Here is a 25,207-nt window from a genome sequence, read left to right as displayed (position 1 = left end):
ACCTTCTGCCCCCGTCGATGTAGATTTCTTCTGAACTGTACTGGTGCTGTTGCTACTTATCGTCCTCTGCGAAAATGAGTAGATGCCGAGTTTAATGGTAGGGAGTGCTAACCCGTTCCCAGCTATATCACCATAATGCTCGACAAGCTCTGACACTGCTCCGGTGACATGTTGCCCATTATGGAATTGAAAGGCTTAGATGTAGGAGGCGCGGGGCCGGATTCCCAGTAGTGTTGCGGTTATGGGCTGTCAGGACCAAACTCGGCTTGTGCGCATTAAAGATTAAAGCTTACCTGTAGCTGGACTAGACATATTTACGGCAAAGCTGTTTCACAAGGCCCACTGCATCCTATAACTTCCGGCATCAAGGACTTCTCAAAAGACTTGCTTATCACACTCGTAACCAAAGTCCGTGTCTTTTAATCTATCGTTGTTCGTCACGCCCTGATTAATAGAACTTAATTAATGCATAATCATATACTGAGAAATTGGCGGGCACGGGGTATCGTTTCCCGCATTTTCTGGCTCCACAGAACAACGTTATGCTGATAGCAGGGGTGTCGCATATGACGATATGCCTAAGAGACAAAGGGGTAACATTGGTATGCTACTTCGTGGATACAACCATTTGTATTCTTAAAGCAGACTAGATGCAATTTATCTTCTCGAGTGTGCACGGGCGCTCATCTTCATTGTCGTGTGCGTTGGAACTTTGGAGCCCATAACAATCTTTTTTCAAGGTCTTCTGGTGCCAATATCTTTTTGCCTTATTCCGCTTGATGACTCTCCCATGAAGTCTATACTGCAGGAAATTGACTATGAATTTTTATTTCTGGATTGAGCGAGAATAATCTATAGGCCGACTGGTTTTTCAGCTTTGACAGTGACAAACAACACTGCACTCTCATAAACTGCGCCACGCGGGATGCTTGCTGCCAGAGTCCTACGCTACACAGGTTCCTCCCGCCTCGTTGGGTGTGCAGCCCCGATCATGTCGATATCCTCCCCAAAACATCCGTATTTATGACGAAGAGGTAAATGTACGACCGTCTTGCATACCGACAATGGCCCACGACGACTGAGCCTTTGAAATTCCACGATGGCCGCGACAAGAACCCCCGCCAGCTTTACGGTGGGCTGGGTCTGTGCGTTGCCCGTCGAGCTGGCAGCCGCTGGGGCGATGATGGATGAGGAATACGAAGACCTGCCCCAACCACCGGCCGATACGAACATCTACAGCTACGGGCGCGTCGGCGTCCACAATGTCGTCGCGGCATGCCTGCCGGCCGGCCGGATGGGCAACAACCCGGCTGCCGTCGTCGCCAGCCAGATGCGAAGCAGCTTCCCGTCGCTGCGCTTTGGAGTGCTCGTCGGCATCGGCCGTGGGGTCCCGAGCGACGAGCATGACATCCGCCTAGGCGACGTGGTGATCAGCCAGCCTACAGGCCTGCACGGCGGCGTGGTGCAGTTTGATTTTGGCAAGACCGGGTTAGACGGACGAATCACGCGCACTGGTAGTCTTAATGCCCCCCCGACGATCCTACTCAACGCCCTCGCCAAGCTACGTGCAAATGATCTCCGAGGCAAGACGCACGTCGGCAACCACCTGTCTGCCTTTTCGACCTTACAAGAGTTCGCCTGCCCAGGATGGGAGCAAGACACACTCTACGCTGCATCGTCGCAGCATGTTTTAGGTCCTACGTGTGCCCAGTGCAGCCAGGATGACATTGTGCCTAGACACGCCCGTGCCACACCCGATCCGGTTCTCTTCTTTGGGACCATCGCCTCTGGAAACCAGGTCATGAAGGATGCGCCGACACGCGATCGCATTAGCCAAGACCTGGGTGGCATCTTGTGTTTTGAGATGGAGGCGGCTGGTCTGATGAACAACTTCCCGTGTCTAGTCGTCCGAGGGATATGCAATTATGCCGACGCGCACAAGAACAAGCAGTGGCAGCCGTATGCAGCAGCGACGGCGGCAGCATGTACAAAGGAGTTATTACGCATTATTCCTCAGGTCGTCTCGACTGGAGACAACCAAAAAGAGGATCGTAAGTGATATTTCAACACAATAATACATCTTTACAAGGCCATAAAATAATCTAATTATTTATAGTCGCTCCTGAAATCCATTTCATGGTGCCGTTTGGAAGAAATAGTAATTTTGTGGGGCGCGAGACTGTCCTTGAGAGAGTGCTGAACTAGCTCCTCAAGATAGCAATGTGCACGACTGCCAGCGGACCGTCGTTGTGGGCCTAGGTGGTGTCGGCAAGACCTAGATCGCCCTCGAGGCTGCCTACCGCATAAACGAGAAGCACCCAGAATGTTCTGTCTTCTGGGTGCCGGCGGTAGATAGGAACATATTTGAGAATGCGTATAGAGATTTCGGCCTGGCACTTAGACTTCCCGGGATTGACGACGATAAGGCCGATGTGAAGAACTTAGCCAAGACAGCTTTAAGCAAGGGTGCTATTAACACGAAGTGGCTCCTTATTATCGATAATGCACACGAAACGGATCTGTTCCTCGGAGTACCTGACGCTCCAGGTCTGTGCGACTACCTACCTTTTCATCGGAACGGTTCCGTTCTGTTTATAACACGGAACCACGAGGTCGTTATCAAGCTCGATGTCTTAGTCTATCAAATCCCCCGGGTCACGGAGATGTCAGAGACGGAGGCAGGCTTGATGCTACAAAAGACGCTCTGGGTCGATCAACAGGAAGACAAGCAGAGGACGAAGGAGCTGCTTAAGCACTTAGCATGCTTACCGCTAGCTATCAAGCAAGCATCGGCCTTTATGGCAGAAAGAGGCACGTCGACGACCAAGTATTTAGAGCTCTGCCACGAGTCCGATGAAAGCCAGGTCGAGCTTTTAAGCATAAACTTCGAGGATCGAGGGCGGTATCCCGAAATTGCTAATCCAATAGCTACGACCTGGCTTATCACTTTTCACCACATCGCACGTAGATACCCTCTAGCTGTATACTACCTCAAGTTCGTGTATTTTATGGCCCAAAAGGATATTCCTAAATCGCTGTTTCCACACGGTCGGAGCAAGATAGAAGAGAAGCGGGCGTTCGGTGTTTTACATGGATATGCATTTGTTTCTTTGCGTGACGATGCCGAGTCGTTTGACGTTCACCGACTCGTGCGACTAGCAACTATGAACTGGTTTAAAGAAGAGCGCACGTATATTATCACGGGCGTTGTCCGGCATCTCGCCGTTGTTTATCTTTCCCGTCGACATGAAAACTGAGCGTTATGGGTGAGGTATATGCCGTATGTGTTAGTCGCCGTAGATGTCGCTGCGGATTGTGTTGAGAGGGAGGCTAGTGCAAATCTTTCTTTTAATATAGGAACAAGCTACGATCTACTCGGGCGATACGCAGAAGCAGAGCAGATACATCGACAGACGCTGGAGCTGAAGGAGGAAGTGCTGGGTCGTGAGCATCCAGACGTATGTGATAGTATGAACGCGTTATCTCTCGCACTAAGCAGTCAAGGAAAATACGACGAGACTGTTGTGTTACAAAAGCAGGCCTTAGACAGCTATACGACTGTATTAGGGTTTGATAATCCACGAACGCTTGAGAGCATGAACAATCGACAAGCAGGGCAAGTACGCAGAAGCGGGCGGATGCATCGACAGACGCTAGAGCTCAAGGAGGAAGTACTGGGTCTGAGCATCCGTCCACGCTCGACACATGAACAATCTAGCCAGTGTGCTCGACAACCAGGGCAAGTACGCAGAAGCAGAGCAGATGCATCGACAGGCACTCGGGCTGAGAGAGAAATCCAAGTCGTAAGCTTCCATCTCCGCTAGGGAGTACAGGCATTACTCTCGAAGATGGCGTATTGCGACGACGAGCTTTAAGGTAGCTATGGTTCTAGAAGTTTGTGGTAAAGAGGACGATATATCCATCTGTTTGTCTGTATGTTCAACTCTATTAGATTCCATTCCCCCTGCCTCTTCACGATATCCCTTGCATTGACCGGGTCTCGTCTAATGAGCATGGCCATCAGGGAGATCTGCCAATCGACGTGAGATACCGATACCGTTTTGCAAATGAGTTAAAGCATGAAGTGGATCACACGACACTCTGGTACATAGGACAGCTAGTTCGGTACTGGTAGCTTGTCGTAATGCCATTACCCTGCGTGGAGGGTAGCGAGGGTCCTTACCCTTGTCATTATGGTGCACTACAGGCAATGTTGTTGTACCGGCTATTGTCAAGTTACCGTACTAACATTAATATCACGCTAGTAATTGTGACTTGCGCTGATCTTTGGAAAAAGGACCGCACTACGGCTGTACCTTGTCATAAGTGGAAAGGCGCAATGCAACGGGATTGGTAATTATCACGAACAAGGGCTACGACTCCTCACTGGGCAGACCCTGAGCTATGATTGGTCCCGAGGAATCGGTACGCTAGGCTTACGGTACGCTGTTCGCCTCCTTGCGCACTAGAGTCAAATGCGCGGCTGCGAAGTTCAAAGCAGTGACTTCACATACCCTAGAGCCGCTCAGATCATGGCGCTGCGTTAAAATCCGCGCTCACACATTCATTCAACCTTCGCTTTCTCTAGGAAGAGATCGCTCAAATCGATCATGATATGTATCAAGCAGGCCTCGGTCTGGGGTATAAGCCGTCTGTGCGCCAGTGACTAGACTTGATGGATCCCTAGATGGCTAATTGGCTCCCGCCCATCGCTTTTCTCCTTGACCCAATACTACCAAGTCGAGTCGCACGCTGTATAGAACAAGCGGTTGACATCTCTACCCATAACTTTGTCCTTATACTTGAATTGAAGAAGTCGGTACGCACCAATGAGTCGAGAATTTAGCACTTTGAAAAAAATATGGTCCAAATCGGCTCTATCGTTCGAGTACAAAGACTTGTAAAGGGGCGTAATCTGCGAAGTCCTAGAATAACGTACTAAATTATGGGCTTCGTGGCGAATTTTGATTTGTTAGAGGGACATGAGACAAACGGCAAGGCTTTTTGAGTAGGGACGGCAATTAAACTGTAGTGGTGCCGTAATTGATAAAACATCCTACCGTTGAAAAACGCTTACCAGGCCCACTTGGCTGGGCGGTTCATGAATGAATGTTAAGCGTAAAATCCCGACTGAATAGCGGGGTCTGCAGCGGGAGCTGCCGGGGCTAGCTCGTTCAGGTATAGAGTTGGCCGCTCTCAATGCGGCCACATTTTTGCAGAGAATCGGGGACTAGGCCGACGGAGGCCATAATCTGGCAGCCAGAAACCAGGCAAGTATATTGGGATTGGTTCGTATTATATAGAGATGGTGGGCCGGAATCGTACCTGGTTCGCCGACATTTCAGCTCGGCGCACCTCCATCCCGCATCGTATGCTGCAAGGCTCTTTCAGTCCTTGCTAGCCATTCAGGTCTCCGCATACAAACTGCAGCATTGCCACTCAGGCGTATAACCTGACGAGGCTCGAGAATGCCTTGGGCGTCAAGGCACTCTCCGAAATATCTCTGTTTTATCGAGCCTGTAAATATCGAATTTCGTTGCAGCTTTCGAAGTTGAATGATTACTCGAGCATCTCCACTATTAACGATAACGCTCAAGTCTGCATATCAACTCAGACTGCCGACATGTCAGATCCCGACATCTACACAGTCGGCTGGATATGCGCGATTACCACGGAATTCGTTGCTGCGCGAGCTTTCCTCGACGAAGAACATAAGGGCCCGAAACACGTCGCGCATCACGATAACAATAACTATATACTAGGCCGGATCGGAGAACATAATGTGGTGATTGCGGTTTTACCGGACGGCGATTACGGAACAGCCTCTGCTGCCGGCGTCGCTCGCGATATGCTCCACAGCTTTCCGAACATCAGGATTGGTCTCATGGTCGGGATTGGCGGTGGTGCACCGTCTGCAAAGCATGATATTCGGCTCGGCGATATCGTCGTTAGCGCTCCTCGAGGTAGCCACGGCGGCGTGTTCCAGTATGACTTTGGCAAGACGATCCAGTATCAGGAGTTTCAAGCGACAAGGTTCCTAGATCAACCGCCGGCTATCCTACGCGCGGCTGTCAGTGGACTGAAAGCGCAATTCGAGGCCGACGGCCACCAGATTCAGGAAGCTATCCAAGCTGCTTTTGTGAAGAAGCCGAGACTGCGACAGAAGTATGATCAGCTGGACCCGAGTACAGACAGGCTCTACCGTGCCGATATCGTCCATCCACCCGAAGCTGAAGTTGAAGCAGCATGCTTGATATCTTGTGGCAGTGATACCTCCTTGCTGGTGGCACGCCCCGCACGAGATCAGGATGAAGATAACCCTATGATACATTATGGTTTAATCGCTTCTGCGAATCAGTTGATGAAGGATGCGGTCATACGAGACAAGCTGGCGCAAGAGGAAGACGTTCTCTGCTTTGAGATGGAAGCTGCTGGGCTGATGAATCACTTCCCATGCCTAGTAATTCGCGGGATCTGCGACTATTCCGATACCCATAAAAACAACCTGTGGCAAGGCTACGCGGCGATGGCCGCGGCTGCCTATACTAAAAATATCCTTAATAGGATTGCTCCAAATAGGGTAGAGGTCGTGAGGAAATTAAGCGAGTTGCTTAACGAGAGTCAGTAGTCTTCCGAGGTAAAAAAAATAGCATACCGTACTAATACTCAAATGATAGTGGATTCTACGCTTACTAATATGCACACGGATATAAAAAGCATTCGAATGGACAAGTATTCCGACGACCTCATGCAATGGTTAGCCCCACCTCACGTTTCCTTCAATATGAACAAAGCCATCGAGGCTCGTTATCCAGGCTCCGGCCGCCGATTGCTTGAGAGCGAGGCATATACAACCTGGAAGAAGGGTGACAACTCATTCCTTTGGCTTCACGGCATCCCTGGATGCGGCAAGACTATCCTTGCGTCTACTGTAATTGAAGACCTCCAAAAAAACCAAAGCCAGAGTGCTTTACAGACGCTGCTCTACTTCTACTTCGACTTTACCGACAGCCGGAAGCAGTTATTCGAGAATACACTCCGCTCCCTCGTTTGGCAGATATATTGCCGGAATGAGAATTCTCGACAGCATCTCAACTCGCTTTATTCGTCGACATGCCGAGGCGGAAAGGAGCAGCCCAGCTTCGATTCTCTACAAAGGACCTTTACCGAAATGATGGGCAACCTTGAAGAAGTATGGATCGTGCTCGATGCTCTTGACGAGTGCGAGACACGAAACAAGTTGCTATCTTGGATACGGAATATCGCCCAGGACTCTTCTGCGCAGGTGAACATTCGCCTTCTGGTAACAAGTCGGCCGGAGCAGGATATAATGACGGCTATTCAACGCCACGCCAGTGACGAACAGATAATCGCTATAAGTCATAACTTGCTTGAGTCGGATATCCGAAACTACGTACAGGCTCGAGTCCGTGAGCACGAAGGTCTCAGTCGGTGGCGTGGATATAAGGAGATCCAAGATCAGATTGAGGCCAGTCTGCTTGAGAAGGCTAACGGAATGTAAGAGGCTTGAAATTCAACCCGAACTTCTAATGCTTTGCTAACACTATTGGCACTGGGCTAACACTATGTAGGTTTCGTTGGGTCTCATGTCAGCTTGATGCGTTGGAAGACTGCTTAGAACGGAAAAGTCTGTTTAGAGCACTTCAAAGTCTACCAAAAACGCTCGACGAGACGTACGAGCGAATACTGGCAAGTATACCTTCAGCGCACGTACAACATACAAGACGGATCTTGCAGTTCCTGACATACTCGGAACGACCGCTACGACTTGATGAGGCGGTCGATGCGATTGCCGTCGATGTCGGAAAGAACGTGGCTCGAGGACGACGATTTGATTTCAAGGATAGGTTGCCGGTTCCAGAAGAGATCACCCGGTACTGCTCAAGTCTTGTTGCGCTCGTCTCAAGGCAGGGCAAATACCGCGAAGAACAAACAGTAAAAGAGATCCAGCTGGCACATTTCTCAGTTAAAGACTATCTTGCCTCAGACCGTCTAGAAAGTAAAATTGGTCCGTATTTGCAGGAGACGTCTGCCCGAAGCGCTATTACCGAAGTCTGCCTAGCATATCTCTTGGAACTTGAGCAAAGTAAATCAGCCAGAGAGATTAAGAATACATTCTACTTTGCGCACTATGCGGCTCGATACTGGGCAAGCCATGCTATCATAAGCGAGCGCAACAGCCAATATGCCTTTAAGCTTATGAAAGAACTTTTTTTGAATCGTCCTCGTATCGAAAGCTGGTGCCTACTTTACGACCCAGATAGGTCTTGGGCCGAGGAACCTGAGAAAGAAAGTGTAGCACCTGCCCTATACTATGCATCACTCATAGGACTGCCGCATTGTGTTACGATAGTCCTGGGCAATGGGGATGACGTCAATGCCCAGGGCGGATACTACGGCAACGCTCTGCAGGCTGCTTCATATGGAGGAAATCAAGAAATTGTACAAATACTAGTCGATAAAGAGGCCGACGTCAATGCCCAGGGCGGATACTACGGCAACGCTCTGCAGGCTGCTTCATATGGAGGAAATCAAGAAATTGTACAAATACTAGTGGATAAAGAGGCCGACGTCAATGCCCAGGGCGGATACTACGGCAACGCTCTATACGCTGCTTCATATGGAGGATATCAAGAAATCGTACAAATGCTAGTCGATAAAGGGGCCGACATCAATGCCCAGGGCGGAAAGTACGGCAACGCTCTACACGCTGCTATATCTAGAGGATATCAGGAAATTGTACAAATACTAGTCGATAAAGGGGCCGACGTTAATGCCCAGGGCGGATACTACGGCAACGCTCTACACGCTGCTTTATCTAGAGGATATCAGGAAATTGTACAAATACTAGTGGGTAAAGGGGCCGACGTCAATGCCCAGGGCGGAGTCTACGGCAACGCTCTGCAGGCTGCTTTATATGGAGGAAATCAGGAAATTGTACAAATACTAGTCAATAACGGGGCCGACATCAACGCCCAGGGCGGAGTCTACGGCAACGCTCTGCAGGCTGCTTCATCTAAAGGATATCAGGAAATTGTACAAATACTAGTGGATAAAAGGGCCGACGTCAATGCCCAGGGCGGATACTACGGCAACGCTCTACAGGCTGCTTCATATGAAGGATATCAGGAAATCGTACAAATACTAGTCGATGAAGGGGCCGACGTTAATGCCCAGGGCGGAGTCTACGGCAACGCTCTGCAGGCTGCTTTATATGAAGGATATCAGGAAATTATACAAATACTAGTCGATAAAGGGGCCAACGTCAATGCCCAGGGCGGAGTCTACGGTAACGCTCTGCAGGCTGCTTCATATGAAGGATATCAGGAAATTGTACAAATACTAGTCGATAAAGGGGCCGACGTCAATGCCCAGTGCGGATACTACGGCAACGCTCTGCAGGCTGCTTCATATGAAGGATATCAGGAAATTGTACAAATACTAGTGGATAAAAGGGCCGACGTCAATGCCCAGGGCGGATACTACGGCAACGCTCTACAGGCTGCTTCATATGGAGGAAATCAAGAAATTGTACAAATACTAGTCGATGAAGGGGCCAACGTTAATGCCCAGGGCGGATACTACGGCAACGCTCTACAGGCTGCTTCATATGGAGGAAATCAAGAAATTGTACAAATACTAGTGGATAAAGGGGCCAACGTTAATGCCCAGGGCGGAGTCTACGGCAACGCTCTGCAGGCTGCTTTATATGAAGGATATCAAGAAATTGTACAAATACTGGTCCATAACGGGGCCGACGTTAATGCCCAGGGCGGATACTACGGCAACGCTCTACAGGCTGCAAATTCTGGTAGGTCAATGCCTCTCTACTCTACCTTTCTTAGCGGGCAAAAGGAGTCAGATGAGGGAGAACAGTTACATTCCAACAAGCGAAGACGCATTGATTACGGTCACGAGTTAATTACCAAGAAGCCGGGTATCTGATGATGATACGATAAGGCCTAGCCAATGCTTCGAGGATAGTTCAATTGACTTCGTTACGGGAGCGAGGTCAGAGAGCGATGTAAGCGCAACGATGGCATGTTTGGTATATAATGTTAATGTATAATTTGGCAATTTTGCTAAAGGTGTGGTCTTGTCCTCTACCCTATCTTTTTATTCGGTTTCTTGCTTATTGGAAACAACGAAATGGTCGTCAATAACAACAATTGCCATTGCACAAGACTCGGCAGCTGGTTTCGTTGCATTTGCTGTGTGATGGCGGTATAATAAGCTATCTAATATTTGGAGGCGCGTAGAGAGCAGCTAATATTGGTCCTGGCAAGACGTTACTCCGGATCTGGGAGACTTACATAGATAACGTAACCAATATTCGACGCAGGCCGAACGGCGCTTTCTGTGTCTCATGGCCAGGGTTGCCGAACAGCTGCGCAGTTCATTGGTGTGGGCATGGCTTATGTTGCGGGACTGCCTAAGCTATATGGCTGCATCGTGTGAAGTAAAAGGATTCCACCTTCGACTTTCAATCCTACGAACGATACATTATGACGGTTTATGAGCCATAGGCTCAGCTCTTCGTCAGTTGCAGACTGTCGCACCATACGAGAGACATGACTGTCATGAGAGGTGATAAAGTTCGAATGTATTTGTAGGTGGGTGAGGAGAAGTAGCTGTCTTTACGGCCACAAGAACGGGGTACGACCCAATTTGTTTGTCATTGTCCAGTCAGTGCTCGATAAGAGTAAGAGTACATTAATTATATGTTCATCCCCATATCGTAAAGCCATAGAAACGACCGTGGATCCAAATTGATCTTTGGGAGCAACAAGTTCCACCATCGAAAGTATAACAGGAAATCGAACCCCTTAAGGTGGTAGATAACACAATGCGACGCATCCGGCCGGAGTGAGGTATCGTGAGTTTCTAGCAAAGATCCAGAGTAGTTAGCTTTGGGGGAGAAGGGCAGTGTATTTTGCGCCCGCATCGCGTAATATTTGTACAATCTTCTTGTGTCGCCCACATGAAGCAGCATGCAACGCAATACTATAAAACCCGCCTTGGGCATTAACGTTAACCTTAGCATCAACTAGCATTTGTACGATCTTCTCGTGCCCTTTATATGAAGCAGCCTGTAGTGCATTGCCATACTCGCCACCCTGAATGTTCATGCACCAATGGTGTGCCAGACCGCACGAAGTTGCATGCCGTCGGACTCGATCGGGCCTTCGCCATGCGGGTGAGCATATACACATCTCGGTGAGCTTCGGCCGTATAAAGAAACAACACACGTTTCGAACCTTTGGTCACTATCATCTTAACATACCGTTTGACCTTCCATTTGAGTCACACCAGTATTCTATGACGACCAAGATGGAAGCATTGCCGAGAGATTCTTCACCTTGTGACACAACAAGAGAGTTCCTTGCCCAAACAAGACACGCGGTCAACGACTTACTATTGCAATATGCCAATGCAAAGCGTTATGAACTTTCTGTTTACACGAAACGGCTGAAGCCGCTCCAAAGTAAGCGAAGAGTTCTGCAAGATGAACTGCAGAATGTCGACGAGGCAATACAACATCTGCGAGAGACATGGCATGAGAACCTTGAAAAGCATCACCGTGCCAGTGCGAAGAATATGCATGACCTTTCCCGGCAAGTTTCTGAGTATATGGTAAGGCGAGACTCCAAAACAAATCTTCGTCTCGGTATATTGATGCTAATCCTTGATGTTCGTAGTCAACGAACCGGGCATCACTGGAGATTTCGATGCCATCCTCAGCGCTGAAATTGTTGTTGGAGAATCTCTTCCACACCCCGGTCATGTTAGCATGCCTAAGTCATGATGAAACAATTCCGTCCATTAAGAATGTATCAATGGAGTCCACGTTGCCTTTCGAAACTCTGGAGGGTCTTGGTCGACCACTAGAGAAGCGAGTGGTTTCAAGGCCATGCTCAAAGCAGGGGAAGACACGAAGAGCTCCTACTTCTCTTGCTGTGAGTCGGACTTCCAGATCACGGCACCTCCGAAAGAATGCACGAAGATGCCACAAAGCTTGGCATAAACCGGCCTTAGGCGCAGGACCACCATGCGAAACATACATCCAAAAGCATGAGGCATTGAATTCGGATCTCGGAACATAAGATGATTGTGATGGAAATGGAGAGACAATCACAGATCCTGTTCCCGGCAATGTTTATTCGGTAAAGTGGCCCTACGATCAAAATAAATATGCAGCTGCCGTACTTCCAGCTGGCTCGTTTGAAAGTGTGGGCATCACAGGTACGATTTTTGACACCGGGCTGAAAAGTTATATTCCGGCGTGCTACAACGTAAACAAGCGGATGAGAACCATCATGGGATGGGCAAAGGGCTACGAAAACGAAGGGCAAAAAGCAAGAAATCGCAAGTTTCCTATCTTGTATCTTGATAATGAGCTCGACATCCCATTGGACGGACTTATGACGATTCCGAATAGGCCATTACTCGATTGGGTAGCGGCCAAGGACATTCATTGCATAGATCTACAGAATCCGAAGTCGAACTGAATCAGCGGATACCAATCAGCATTGATGTTCGCGACACGAATGCAGTCTTTCGGGGAGCAGCCTCAAGAGATAAGTTCGAAAACTTCAAGTGAGCATGGATGCCATGCAGAACTGATTCACATGACGGACATGATCAACATAGTGGACCATGGAAGTATAAACACAGAATTCACTCCGCCTTGTGAAACCCTTCTGAGTCAATCGAGCTTGGCAGATATTGTCGGTCAAGATGCAGAGTCATACTGCATTTCGAGTCACACACGTTCTCAAAGTCTCGCGGCTGATGTCCAGGTTGAGAACTATGGGAATTCGGTGTCCCAGATGCCAGATCATTCTTACAGCGCCAACACGATCGCGAGAGATGCAAACATCCACTTGAGGTCGGCATTGAACGGTGTGGGGATTAGCATGCCACAAGCTCAGCATCAATCCGCTGCGGTACATCAGCCATTCGTTGTTTCAAAGGAACTCGACACGCAGGTTTTGGCTCACGAGTTTTTGAATCCAGTTGGTGGCGAGAGCTACGCCCATACACTACACTCTGATGATCATACAAATGCTGAACCGGACGAACATGATTCAGAGACCCGTCGAGCTTCAACACCACCGGGCACAGCGATGAAGCGCTCTGATGCTAAGGGCTTTGTCGATTATCATGCCGAAATGGCAGATGTGCCGGCCATTCCTAGTGATTTGCAGCAACCGCCAGCAGAAGACGAGCGACACCACAAAGGCTGTACCACCAATCCTCTTCGAGCTCTTGATCCTCATCGGATACTTAGTACGGATGGTCCTCTGCCTGAACGAGACTCAAGTGAACCACACCAAATGCACAGTAATTTAGCCCAGCATCTACATGATCCTTGTCCAGAAATCGGCTACCTCTCACGACCGTCTCCTACTTCGAAAACCACAACATCTATTTCTTTACCACCAATATGGACAATTGTAAGACCTTTGCACGACTTAATTCCAGGCGCAACAGTCATGAGGACTCGTCCTCCAAATTCTTTGTAACTTTGATTCATCGGACATAGCCAACAAATTGTCTCCATATTCATTCTCCAAATAAAGCGGCAAACCATAAACATCGTTTGGGGTTTCAGCTCCGATTGTGAGTAGATGTGCCTCTACGTGAGAATGTCCTCCAAGAATAGCCAACTGAAGAGCATCTGATCCAGAATCATTAGGCATATTCCATTCGCAACCGTGATCAAGCAACTTTTTGACCACATCAAGGTGTCCTTCTTTAGCTGCCAGATTGATACATGTGGCCCCTTGCAAATCTGAAATTGAAGTGTTTGCACCTCTTTTGACCAGCATGTCAACAATCTCCACATAACCTCTTTTAGCAGCCCATGCTAGAGCAGTAAGCCCATTGTCATCACAACCATTGATCTTACACTTTTCCGCGGAAATTAGAGCCTTGACCACTGCGATATAGCCTCTGCTTGAAGCGATACTAAGGGGAGCCCATCCGTTATTTTCTGTGATCATTGGGTCGGCGCCATTCTTGACAAGCAGGTATACAACTTCCACGTGTCCATTATATGAAGCATTATTAAGTGGCGTGAATCCGTTATTATCGGGAACCGATAAGTCACCACCTTTCTCAAGGAGCACTTTAACAACTTCAACATATCCGCTCCTTGAAGCACTGTTCAAAGGCGTATCCCCGCGATTGTTTGTTATGTTTAGGTCACCAGCATTTTCGATGAGCAGTTTGACCATTTCGGTATGTCCGCCAGATATAGCATCATGAAGCGGCGTGTCTCCATCCTTGTTAATGACACTCAGCTCGGCCCCTTTCCCAAGAAGCAGCTTAACGATCTCTTTGTGTCCTCCAGACGAAGCAGCCTGTAGCGCGTTGCCAAAGTAGCCGCCCTGAGCATTGACATCAGCCTCAACATCTATCAAGATCTTTACGACCTCTTTGTGTCCTCGCAACGAAGCAGCCTGTAGCGCGTTGCCAAAGTGGCCGCCCTGAGCATTGACTGCGGCCTTGGCATCTATCAACGTCTGTACGATCTCTTTGTGTCCTCCAAACGAAGCAGCCTGTAGCGCGTTGCCAAAGTGGCCGCCCTGAGCATTGACATCAGCCTTAGCATCTATCAAGATCTTTACGACCTCTTTGTGTCCTCGCAACGAAGCAGCCTGTAACGCGTTGCCAAAGTGGCCGCCCTGAGCATTGACATCAGCCTTAGCATCTATCAAGATCTTTACGACCTCTTTGTGTCCTCGCAACGAAGCAGCCTGTAGCGCGTTGCCAGAGTGGCCGCTCTGAGCATCGACTTCGGCCTTGGCATCCATTAATATCTGTAAGATCTCTTTATGTCCATTCCACGAAGCAGCCTGTAGCGCGTTGCCATACTGGCCGCCCTGAGCATTGACCGCGGCCTTGGCATCTATCAAGATCTTTACGACCTCTTTGTGTCCTCCAAGCGAAGCGGCCTGTAGCGCGTTGCCAAAGTGGCCGCCCTGAGCATTGACATCAGCCTTAGCATCTATCAAGATCTTTACGACCTCTTTGTGTCCTCCAGACGAAGCAGCCTGTAGCGCGTTGCCAGAGTGACCGCTCTGAGCATCGACTGCGGCCTTGGCATCCATTAATATCTGTACGATCTCTTTATGTCCATTCCACGAAGCAGCCTGTAGCGCGTTGCCATACTGGCCGCCCTGAGCATTGACTGCGGCCTTGGCATCCATTAATATCTGTACGACCTCTTTGTGTCCTCCAAGCGAAGCGGCCTGTAGCGCGTTGCCATACTCGCCGCCCTGAGCATTAACTTCGGCCTTAGCATCTATCAAGATCTTTACGACCTCTTTGTGTCCTCCAAACGAAGCAGCCTGTAGCGTGTTGCCAAAGTGGCCGCCCGGAGCATTGACATCAGCCTCGGCATCCAGCAACATCTGTACGATCTCTTTGTGTCCTTCAGATGAAGCAGCATGTAGCGCGTTGCCATACTGGCCGCCCTGAGCATTGACAGCAGCATCGGCATCTAGCAACATCTGTACGATCTCTTTGTATCCTCGCAACGAAGCAGCCTGTAGCGCGTTGCCAAATTGGCCGCCCTGAGCATTGACATCAGCCTTGGCATCCATCAACATCTGTACGATCTCGTTGTGTCCTCCAAACGAAGCAGCCTGTAGCGTGTTGCCAAAGTGGCCGCCCTGAGCATTGACTGCGGCCTTAGCATCTATCAAGATCTTTACGACCTCTTTGTGTCCTCCAAACGAAGCAGCCTGTAGCGTGTTGCCAAAGTGGCCGCCCGGAGCATTGACATCAGCCTTGGCATCCATTAACATCTGTACGATCTCTTTGTGTCCTCCAAACGAAGCGGCCTGTAGCGTGTTGCCAAAGTGGCCGCCCTGAGCATTGACATCAGCCTCAACATCTATCAACATCTTTACGACCTCTTTGTGTCCTCCAAACGAAGCAGCCTGTAGCGTGTTGCCAAAGTGGCCGCCCTGAGCATTGACTACGGCCTTGGCATCTATCAAGATCTGTACGATCTCTTTGTGTCCTCCAAACGAAGCAGCCTGTAGCGCGTTGCCATACTGGCCGCCCTGAGCATTAACTTCGGCCTTGGCATCCAGCAACATCTGTACGATCTCTTTGTGTCCTTCAGATGAAGCAGCATGTAGCGCGTTGCCATACTGGCCGCCCTGAGCATTGACTTCGGCCTTGGCATCCATTAACATCTGTACGATCTCTTTGTGTCCTCCAAACGAAGCAGCCTGCAGAGCGTTGCCATACTGGCCGCCCTGAGCATCAACTTCGGCCTTGGCATCTATTAACATCTGTACGATCTCTTTGTGTCCTCCAGACGAAGCAGCCTGTAGTGCATTGCCATACTGGCCGCCCTGAGCATTGACATCGGCCTTGGCATCCAGCAACATCTGTACGATCTCGTTGTGTCCTCCAGACGAAGCAGCCTGTAGCGCGTTGCCATACTGGCCGCCCTGAGCATTGACATCAGCATCGGCATCCAGCAACATCTGTACGATCTCTTTGTATCCTCCAGATGAAGCAGCATGTAGCGCGTTGCTATACTGGCCGCCCTGAGCATTGACTTCGGCCTTGGTATCCATTAACATCTGTACGATCTCTTTGTGTCCTCGCAACGAAGCAGCCTGTAGCGCGTTGCCAAATTGGCCGCCCTGAGCATTAACATCGGCCTTGGCATCCATCAACATCTGTACGATCTCTTTGTGACCTCCAGACGAAGCAGCCTGTAGCGCGTTGCCATACTCGCCGCCCTGAGCATTAACTTCGGCCTTGACATCCATCAACATCTGTACGATCTCTTTGTGTCCTCCAGACGAAGCGGCCTGTAGCGCGTTGCCATACTCGCCGCCCTGAGCATTGACTTCGGCCTTGGCATCTATCAACATCTGTACGATCTCTTTGTATCCTTCAGATGAAGCAGCATGTAGCGCGTTGCCATACTCGCCGCCCTGAGCATTGACTGCGGCCTTGGCATCTATCAAGATCTGTACGATCTCTTTGTGACCTCCAGACGAAGCAGCCTGTAGCGCGTTGCCAAAGTGGCCGCCCTGAGCATTGACTACGGCCTTGGCATCCAGCAACATCTGTACGATCTCTTTGTGTCCTTCAGATGAAGCAGCATGTAGCGCGTTGCCATACTGGCCGCCCTGAGCATTGACTTCGGCCTTGGCATCCATCAACATCTGTACGATCTCTTTGTATCCTCCAAACGAAGCAGCCTGCAGAGCGTTGCCATACAGGCCGCCTTGAGCATTGACATCAGTCTTATCAGCCACCATTGATCTGACACAATGTGATAGCCCACCAAGTGAGGCGTAGTATAGACCAGGCGCTATACGATTACGCAGACCGATGTTTTCCAGCCTATCCATCCACGGCCGGTCTGGGTCGTAAAGTCGGTACCAGCTCTCAAGTCTACTAGCATTCGACAATAAGTATATTGCTAGCGCAAACATTTGCTGGTGATTACAATCCCCGACAGCAGCATGACTCATCCAATACCGCGCTGAATAACGAGAAAAAGGGAAAAGCCCGATAGTGTCGTTTTGGGGTTTGGGCTCGAGAAGATACCATAGGCAGACTATTGCCATAGAAGTACGAGCCACTTTCTGTTCCAGATGCTGGGCAGTCTCTTTTTCCAAACGGTTAGAAGTAAGGTAGTCTTTTACTGAGAAGTGTGCTAATTGGACTTCTTCCACTATTCTTTCTTCGTTATATTTGCCCTCTCTTTCAACGAGGATGATTAGACTCGAGCAGTATCTTGTGATTTCTTGCGGAACCGGCAACCTGTCTTGCGGGTCAAACCGAGACCGTACCGTTGCGTCCTCTCCTATGTCGACGGCAATAGCATCAACTGCCTCGTCAAGCCGTAAAGGCGTCTCAGAATATGTTAAGAACTGCAAGATACGTATCGTATAGTATTTGTGTGCAGAAGGTATGTTAGCTAAAATCCGTTCATATGTCTCGTCCAGTGTTCTCGGTAGATCTTCAAGTGCTTTCAGTAAAGATTTTTGTTCTAAGCACTCTTCCAACGCGTCAAGCTGGCATGAAACCCACCGAAACCTAGGTAGTCTTAGTAGCCTAACGAAGTTCAGTATCAGGCTCTTACATTCCATCGGCTTTGTCTAGCAGACTAGCCTCGATCCTATCTTGGATATCCGATCGTCCCTGCCAGCGCTTCAAACCCTCATGCTCTCTAACTCTTGCTTGCACGTAGTTGCGTATATCCGCTTCTAGCAAGTCGTCTCGTATAGCGATCATCTGTTCGTTATCAGCGTGGCGTTCGATGGCTGACTTGATGTCTTGTTCGGGGCGACTAGTAATAAGGATGTGCACATTAGACAGTGGTTGGTAGTTTTGCGCAAGATCTTGCATCCAGGACAGCAACTCGATCCGTGGCGTGCATTCATCGAGTGCGTCGAGCACGATCCATACTTCCCTAAGTTCATGGATCATGTTAGTAAACGCCTTTTGCAGAGAATCAAAGCTCGGCTGATCCTTTCCGTCTCGACACGTTGAATAGAGCGAATTCAAGTGCTTTTGGGCATCTTTGTTTCGATAGTACATCTGAATGATAAGAGAGCGGATAACATTCTCAAAAGACTGCTTTCGGGTATCAGTGAAGTCAAAATAGAAATAGAGCGGAGTTCGCGTCAGATCTTGGTTCTTTTGAAGATCCTCAATGACTGTGGATGTTAGAATTGTTTTACCGCATCCAGGAATGCCATATAGCCAAAGAAAGGAGCTTTGTCCGGTTTCCCACTTCATATATGCTTCGCTTTCTAATAGCCGCCGGCCTGAGCCTTTGTGACGAGCCTTAATGGCTTTGTTAAAATTGGTGGAGACATCAGGGGGTGCGAGCCATTTCGTAATGTCATCGAAATGCTTATTTGTTTGCAAATTCTCGACTTTAGAATGCGTATTGTCAACTTGATGTGACACATGATTTATTTTAATGTCAACTACTCTACTATTAGCGCAACACGTGAAAAGAGGTTTTTGTGATATAAGATGCACTATAGAGCTCTGGACTACACACCATCTGAAAGGACGTCGACCAGCTTCCTTTCGGCTTCCACCTTGTTCGGCGCCAACTTGTAAAGCAGGTTTTTTGCGTACGTGGCAGCAGTCATCGCCGCATACCCTTGCCACTTTATGTTCTTGTGCGTATCTGAGTAGTCGCAGATACCACGGATCACAAGACAAGGAAAATGGTTCATCAGCCCGGCAGCCTCCATCTCGAAACATAACACGTCCATTTCAGCCGAGAGCCTATCTCGTATAGTTGCATCCTTCATCAGCTGGTTGGCCGACGCTATGAGGCCGAAATGGATCATCGGGTCGTCTTGTTCTTCGGTTCGCACTACTCGATCGACTAACTTCGAGGCGTCGTCGCATGCAGTCACACAATCGATATCGTCCTTCTCGTTGTGTTTGAAACATGAGCTATAAAGTCTGTCTGTGTCAGACTCCGGTCTTCGGTACTCTTTTCGCAGCCTCGGATTGGCATCAAGAACATCGTTAATAACCTTTTCGATATTATGACCACGACGCTTATACTGAGCTTTGAGGGAAGACATTGCCGTCAACAAACACTGAGGCGGCTGGTTTAACTGTCCAGTAACAGCAAAGCTCGCACCTTGCATAGTTTTCCCGTAATCATATTGAAAAACTCCACCATTCCCATAGCCAGGAGAACTAACAACCACGTCGCCCAGCCGAATGTCGTGCTTCGAACTTGGCGCACCACCACCGATACCCACCATTAAGCCGATTCTTATACTGGGAAAAGTGCGTATCATGTCCCTGGCGACGTTGGCAGCACTGACAAGCCCATATTGCCAATGCGGCAGTGCAGCAATGGCGACATTGTGCTTTCCGACCCGGCCCAGAGTATATGTGTTGTTGTCGTGAACAGGCACATCTTCCAAATCGTCGTGTTCCTCGTCGAGTAAAGCCGTGGCGGCGATGAGTTCAGCTTCCACGGCACAGATCCATCCGATTGTATATATCTTAGGGTCTGACATGATCGGGATGCAGGAGGTCTAGTTGAGTTCAGTCGGTTTGGGTCACGATCGGGAACCGGAGGTCAGTTAGAGGTAGCGGGCGCCGCGGAGCGCTTAGAACGAGTCGCAGATGGGCAACGACGTCTCTGAAGAGTCGGTGAAGTATCGAAAAGGTGGTTTCAGTTCTAGTTATCATCGGAATCAATTGGAACAGTGAAGGAGAGTGGCGACTTTAGAAAGCGCCAAACAGGTCAAAGCCTCGACATTGCTGTCAGCCTCGAACCTGCACCTGCAAGGTTGGGTGAAGCACGATTTTGTCAATGCAGAAAGATGAACGGTCGGAAGCTGATTGAACCCCTCACCTGCAATGTAAGGCGTACTCATCGGGGCGCGGATCATTGAGCCTCGCGGGTTCGGTGCGCACTTGACGAAGACCTGCATATCTGCGATTGACGATGAAACCGTGATATCGTCAGTTTACGGCCTTTGGCAAGAAGTCCTTTAATAAGAGCGGAAACCATCACTGTTCAAAAGGTGTTTGTAAATTCCTCTAAGTATATTAACCTAGGTGCTCTCCGCATCTGACTATAGAAAATAGTTGACTCCGACTGTGGAGCAGTTTCATCAATTTTGGCCACCGATGGAGCCAACTAGCCATCTGGGCGTCATTGAATGCTTAGCAATGTGGGTAGAGACTTACCTAAGTGTGTCGGCAATAGCTAGCCACGACGCGCCAGCCCATCTGACGCTTAAAAGACGAGCGCTGCAAATCGCACTGGCCACTATGGTATTGGCTGGGATCTTGGGGAGTGTCTGTTCGAGGTAGATTGTTAACGACCCTGTAGACTTAGTCGCCCAGTCGCTGTCCGAAGTTCGCTACTAAGTTTCATCCATCTGCATGGCGAGATGACCTGAGCTCTGTGAAAGGCGATTCAGCCCAAACGTCCTGCAAACGAATGTACTGGATATACTATAGATATAGCTTTACATGGGTTCTAATAAAGAATGTACTACCTGATGCTGGTCGGCGATTCAGCGGTATTCTCCATTTCTGAAAACCTCCAGATCTTCCTCATCTTAGTAGAAGTCGGTACGTACCAATGAGTCGAGATTTTAGCACCTTGAAAGGAAATATGGTCCAAATCGGCTCTATCGTTCGAGCACAAAGACTTGTAAAGGGGGCGTAATCTGCAAGTCCTAGACTAACGCACTAACATGGCCCTCGTGGCGATTTTGATTTGTTAGAGGAAATGAGAGAAACGGTAAGGCTTTTTGAATAGGGACGGCCATCAAACGGTTGGGGTGCCGTACTCAATTCAAATATGCTACCGTTTAAAACATTAGCTAGACCCACTTGGCTGCGTGGTTTATGGGTTACACGTTTCCGTGTCACAAGCTGCGGGGCAAGTGATCCCTTCTCGCCAGGTAGGTATGTCCTTGAAGCGCTGGATTAGTACTCAGGTGGGTGACCACTGGGGAATCCCCGGTGTTGTATGTGACTTAAATATTTTTGGAAGTTGGTGAAGGTCGTTGACGCATAGAAGCTGTCTGCAACATGGGACAAGTAAGCAAAGTAGGAATTACTTCTCCTTTAACTTACAGGCTCACACCAGTGTAATTAAACTTGATTCCTGGAGCGCCTCATTCCAAGAATCAACATGCATCTGTCCAATGGCCACACGCTCCGCCAGGTTATTTTTCCATCGCACCAACATGATATTCAGGGCCCAGTCAGTTTTGTAGGAGTAATGACGCGTATCGAATATCTCTTCGTAATACTCTACATTGAACGGGTATTCGGGGGGAAGACGGTCCTGGAAGTGTTCAATGGCTGCCTGTGTTACCTCGCCTTGGCCGCTACGCGATAGCAGGACTAAGTCATAACGAGGGTAGTTCTTGCACGGCGTTATCTCTGCGTCTAGCTTAAAGGCATCGAGCGTGCCGCAGTGTTGACCAGAAGAATCATAGATCCAGGAGGAATGAGACATATTATTGCGGAAATAGTCGGACAAGTTAATACCAGCTTTATCACCGTTCCACAAGGCACACTGGTCTATCCGCGGTTCCGAGATGCTGTATGCCTCAATATTGATTGTTTTGGCTTCAAACACTAGTGCAGACTCTGGTGTTATCTGCTCACCAGCTGTGTAACCGGTAATCTCAGCATCAGAGTCCAGAGCCCGGCCTCGCCGAATCTGGCGCAAACCGCCAGAGTCTTGAACCCAAAAGCTCACAATCTCTGTCTTCAAAGTGACTTCCTGGCCTGCGAAGGATTGCAGACGCCAAGGACTCCAGAAAATGTCTCCGCGCCAGCTCGTCCAACACCAAGTAGGTGATGTACAAAAAGACTCTTCGCTTTGACCGGACGACCACCTGGGTCGCATAGTAGCACTGAACATGGGTCTCCATAGCAATGCCAGGTCGAACAAAGATTCTGGCAGGGCGTACGCGAATTTCCAGCCAAATGACTCTGTCATAGCAGAAAGAATCCCAGCAAATGCATTCAGAGCATCAGCAGAGAAAGTCACGTCCCTCGGGGAATACTGCTTGACAAGCGATTCAAATATGTTGAACTGCATTCTTCGATCGTTTCCGGACTCTCTGTCCAGAGCATTGACCCTCCGCCCCCGTCCAAAATCCGACACATCTTGATCATGATCATCTGCGTTATCCTCCGCCTGGTAAGCGGTGCGGCATTGCCAAAATACTTGATGTTCTGCAAAATAAAGACAACGCCTGGACAGGATACCTTCCTGAAATGTCCAAGCCCTGCGACTCCACGCAGAGAACTGTTCAACGAAGGAAAGTTCCGGCAGCCTGGGAACCAGATGTAGGCCATTGATTTCAACGGGCGACTGGACGAGGATCCGCGAGTGGGTAACTCCTGGTAACGCCGAATCGTCCGATAGGCCATTTAGCGTAACGAGAGTCACATATGCATTGCCATAGATTTGATTCATACGTGAAATGTACACATCCTTCGAGCTGTTGTCATCCTGGATGATACAGAGCGCATCTACCCATAGATATGCTTCACCCACGGCGTCGGTCAGGTCAATAGCATCATTAATTGCCCGTGGTAGCTCGCCCCGCAATTTTCGTAGAGACCCATCCTTTTGGAGATGGTGTATGTTTGTCTTTGTGCACACCAGACTCTTGGAGGAGCCCCAGACATAGCTGAGCGCTACATAACGAGAGCCCCAGTCACACTCTGCGAGCCTCATCCTCCTGACATCGACCAATAGCAACCTCAAGTCTGGCCTCTCAGTTATGTGAAGCTTTGGGGGGTTGCAATTCGGCCCATGAAAGGAAGCGCAGCTATTCATCCAGCCTCGGAGGCGAGAAATGTCAATTTTCTCACCAACAAGCTGGGTACGACCTATTACTCCTGCCTCACTCGCAGTATGCGCAAGTGGTTGGTACAGAGGAATAATTTGGCCCAGGGTTGTAGAGTGGCCCCACATGCCGTCTGGAAGTGTTTCGGATGTGGAATTAAACCAAACGTCGAGGACTGGCTGGTTTGACTTTTCAACATGCCATCCCAGGTAGCAAACTTCCACAGGATAGACGCCGGCCTTCCAGTATTGTCTCGAGTAAATGTTGAGTGCCTGGATCACGAGCCTACAAAGAGGGCAGTCACTTTTCTTGGCGACGTCTTGGAAGCGGCCTAATTCCACGGTGCCGGGATATTTGGCTTGGTAGAGGTAGTCCTCAAGCTTAACGTGTTGACATGTGTCGCAGAGTTTCGAATGCGTTTCCATATTCACGAACCTATAGTACGTTGCGCTATGAGATAACCTAGGTTACAGGCAGTGGACTGAAGAACCGGTGATTCGACGAAGTAGACCGTAATCAATCGCAGATATGGCAACAGTCGAAAAGGTTTAGAGGATCCGCCCTACTATGCCATGCAAAGGTCACATGTTTCCGTGCTGCAAGCTACGCGGTAAGTAATCCTTCCTCACCAGGTAGCAGTACTCAGGTGGGTGGCCACTGGGAAATCCCCGGTGTTGTATGTTTTTATCCTCTATATTTTACATTCCTTTTTTTCTTCTTTTTTTTCTTTTTTTGCTTTTCCAACATTGCATGAATCTCTACGTCGCTACCACACAATGTCATCACATATGACCATAGCTCCTAGAAAACTCGGCATCCCGTCCGCTCTGCCCTAGATAAACTGGGAAGCGCTGGATTAGTAGTTGGATCAGTGAGGCTAGCGAATTATCGGCGTTGTATGCTTTGCTTTTTGCTGCTCATCCATGAATGGGACGTGGAAAAAGTCGACGCGAATAGCGAGGTCTGCGGCGGGATCTGCCGGAGCCAGCTCTTTTAGGTGTAGACTTAGCCACTCTTGATGCGGCCATGGTCTTTTGGCAGAGAAGCGGGGATTAGGCTAACTGAGAGGCCAGTAGAGAGGCGCAGCACAGCGGTGGCGGCGGCGACTAATATATATTGTCGGTAGAAATATTCAAGACCTTCGCTATCTATTGCGATAGATGTATACACTGGAAGCTATATACGATCTTCCGAATAGCCATGCTATACCTCGACACCGACCCTAATCTCTGGTTCGTCGGTAATCTCGGCTTAGTACACAAATTATCTCGTGGTACAGGCTACAAGACTCTTTCGTTTCTAGCTGGCTCTTGAGATTTTAGCTTGTACATTTGGGATTACGGGCTTACCGCCATGGCGGCCAGCCTAACAACGTTCCAGGACGCACGCCTTGGGGTCGAGGCATTCTCCTCACACTTCGCTGTTACATTTAGTATACAACCATAAACAATTATCACTGCTAACTCATCCCGGCCACCGGGACCAGCTTCCATTTTAAATACATAAATAAATAAGTCTTCTTAAAGAGAGTTTAAATAAAAAGTAAAAGAGATTGTTTCCCTGCCATGAATATCGCATGTAAGGCCATCTTTATCTAGTAGAGTTGTGTATAACACCTATTACGCCTTTAATCCTCGGGTCGCTTGACAGGTCGCTGTTAGCGATCCATCGCAATTCCCAAGATTGACGTCAGAGCGGTTGCGAGAGCGGTGACGACGAAGCTAATTCTTAGAGAAACATAATCAGCACCGCTGGGCGTACGGTGGTGAGTTGATTCTAGACTAGCTGTGTCCTGTGTCTCTTGCTTGCCTGCCTAGGCTATCCAA

The 25,207-nt window shown here is 49.1% G+C and overlaps 7 protein-coding genes across 7 annotated transcripts; 3 read left to right on the top strand and 4 right to left on the bottom strand.

Annotated features, from left to right (window-relative positions):
- Nucleotides 1–1,099: 1,099 nt before the first annotated feature.
- BKA67DRAFT_663185 (nucleoside phosphorylase domain-containing protein) lies at nt 1,100–3,257 on the top strand (the record flags this gene model as incomplete). Its single annotated transcript, XM_046108137.1, has 3 exons — nt 1,100–2,051; nt 2,117–2,193; nt 2,280–3,257. The coding sequence occupies 3 exons, from the start codon at nt 1,100–1,102 to the stop codon at nt 3,255–3,257; spliced, it is 2,007 nt and encodes a 668-aa protein (XP_045953312.1).
- Nucleotides 3,258–5,623: 2,366 nt separating this feature from the next.
- BKA67DRAFT_496362 (uncharacterized protein) lies at nt 5,624–8,295 on the top strand (the record flags this gene model as incomplete). The annotated part of the gene is made up of 3 exons (XM_046097033.1): nt 5,624–6,620; nt 6,678–7,518; nt 7,593–8,295. Coding segments are annotated over 3 exons (2,541 nt in total), but the record flags the coding sequence as incomplete, so codon positions are not given.
- Nucleotides 8,296–8,436: 141 nt separating this feature from the next.
- Nucleotides 8,437–9,576, top strand: BKA67DRAFT_498946 (ankyrin repeat-containing domain protein; the record flags this gene model as incomplete). Its single annotated transcript, XM_046097066.1, has 2 exons — nt 8,437–8,562; nt 8,605–9,576. Coding segments are annotated over 2 exons (1,098 nt in total), but the record flags the coding sequence as incomplete, so codon positions are not given.
- Nucleotides 9,577–13,398: 3,822 nt separating this feature from the next.
- BKA67DRAFT_630041 (ankyrin repeat-containing domain protein) lies at nt 13,399–14,598 on the bottom strand. The gene is made up of 2 exons (XM_046105585.1): nt 14,536–14,598; nt 13,399–14,436 (listed from the first exon to the last, which is right to left on the bottom strand). The coding sequence occupies exon 2, from the start codon at nt 14,259–14,261 to the stop codon at nt 13,497–13,499; it is 765 nt and encodes a 254-aa protein (XP_045953309.1). The 5' UTR covers nt 14,262–14,436; nt 14,536–14,598; the 3' UTR covers nt 13,399–13,496.
- On the bottom strand, nt 14,367–14,888 carry BKA67DRAFT_493329 (ankyrin repeat domain-containing protein; the record flags this gene model as incomplete). The annotated part of the gene is made up of 1 exon (XM_046097009.1): nt 14,367–14,888. A coding segment is annotated over one exon (522 nt), but the record flags the coding sequence as incomplete, so codon positions are not given.
- Nucleotides 14,889–16,307: 1,419 nt separating this feature from the next.
- Nucleotides 16,308–20,246, bottom strand: BKA67DRAFT_611497 (uncharacterized protein; the record flags this gene model as incomplete). The annotated part of the gene is made up of 4 exons (XM_046105396.1): nt 19,079–20,246; nt 18,149–19,001; nt 17,286–18,102; nt 16,308–16,493 (listed from the first exon to the last, which is right to left on the bottom strand). Coding segments are annotated over exons 1-4 (2,844 nt in total), but the record flags the coding sequence as incomplete, so codon positions are not given.
- Nucleotides 20,247–21,518: 1,272 nt separating this feature from the next.
- Nucleotides 21,519–23,966, bottom strand: BKA67DRAFT_580590 (heterokaryon incompatibility protein-domain-containing protein). Its single transcript, XM_046103869.1, has one exon. It carries the CDS (start codon nt 23,804–23,806, stop codon nt 21,650–21,652), a length of 2,157 nt encoding a protein of 718 aa, XP_045953306.1. The 5' UTR covers nt 23,807–23,966; the 3' UTR covers nt 21,519–21,649.
- Between the last annotated feature and the right edge of the window lie 1,241 nt (nt 23,967–25,207).

Source organism: Truncatella angustata (assembly GCF_020726525.1).
Source record: "Truncatella angustata strain MPI-SDFR-AT-0073 chromosome Unknown BKA67scaffold_9, whole genome shotgun sequence".
In the NCBI taxonomy this organism is placed as follows: Eukaryota; Fungi; Ascomycota; class Sordariomycetes; order Amphisphaeriales; family Sporocadaceae; genus Truncatella; species Truncatella angustata.
This window is presented reverse-complemented; position numbering and strand designations above follow the sequence as displayed.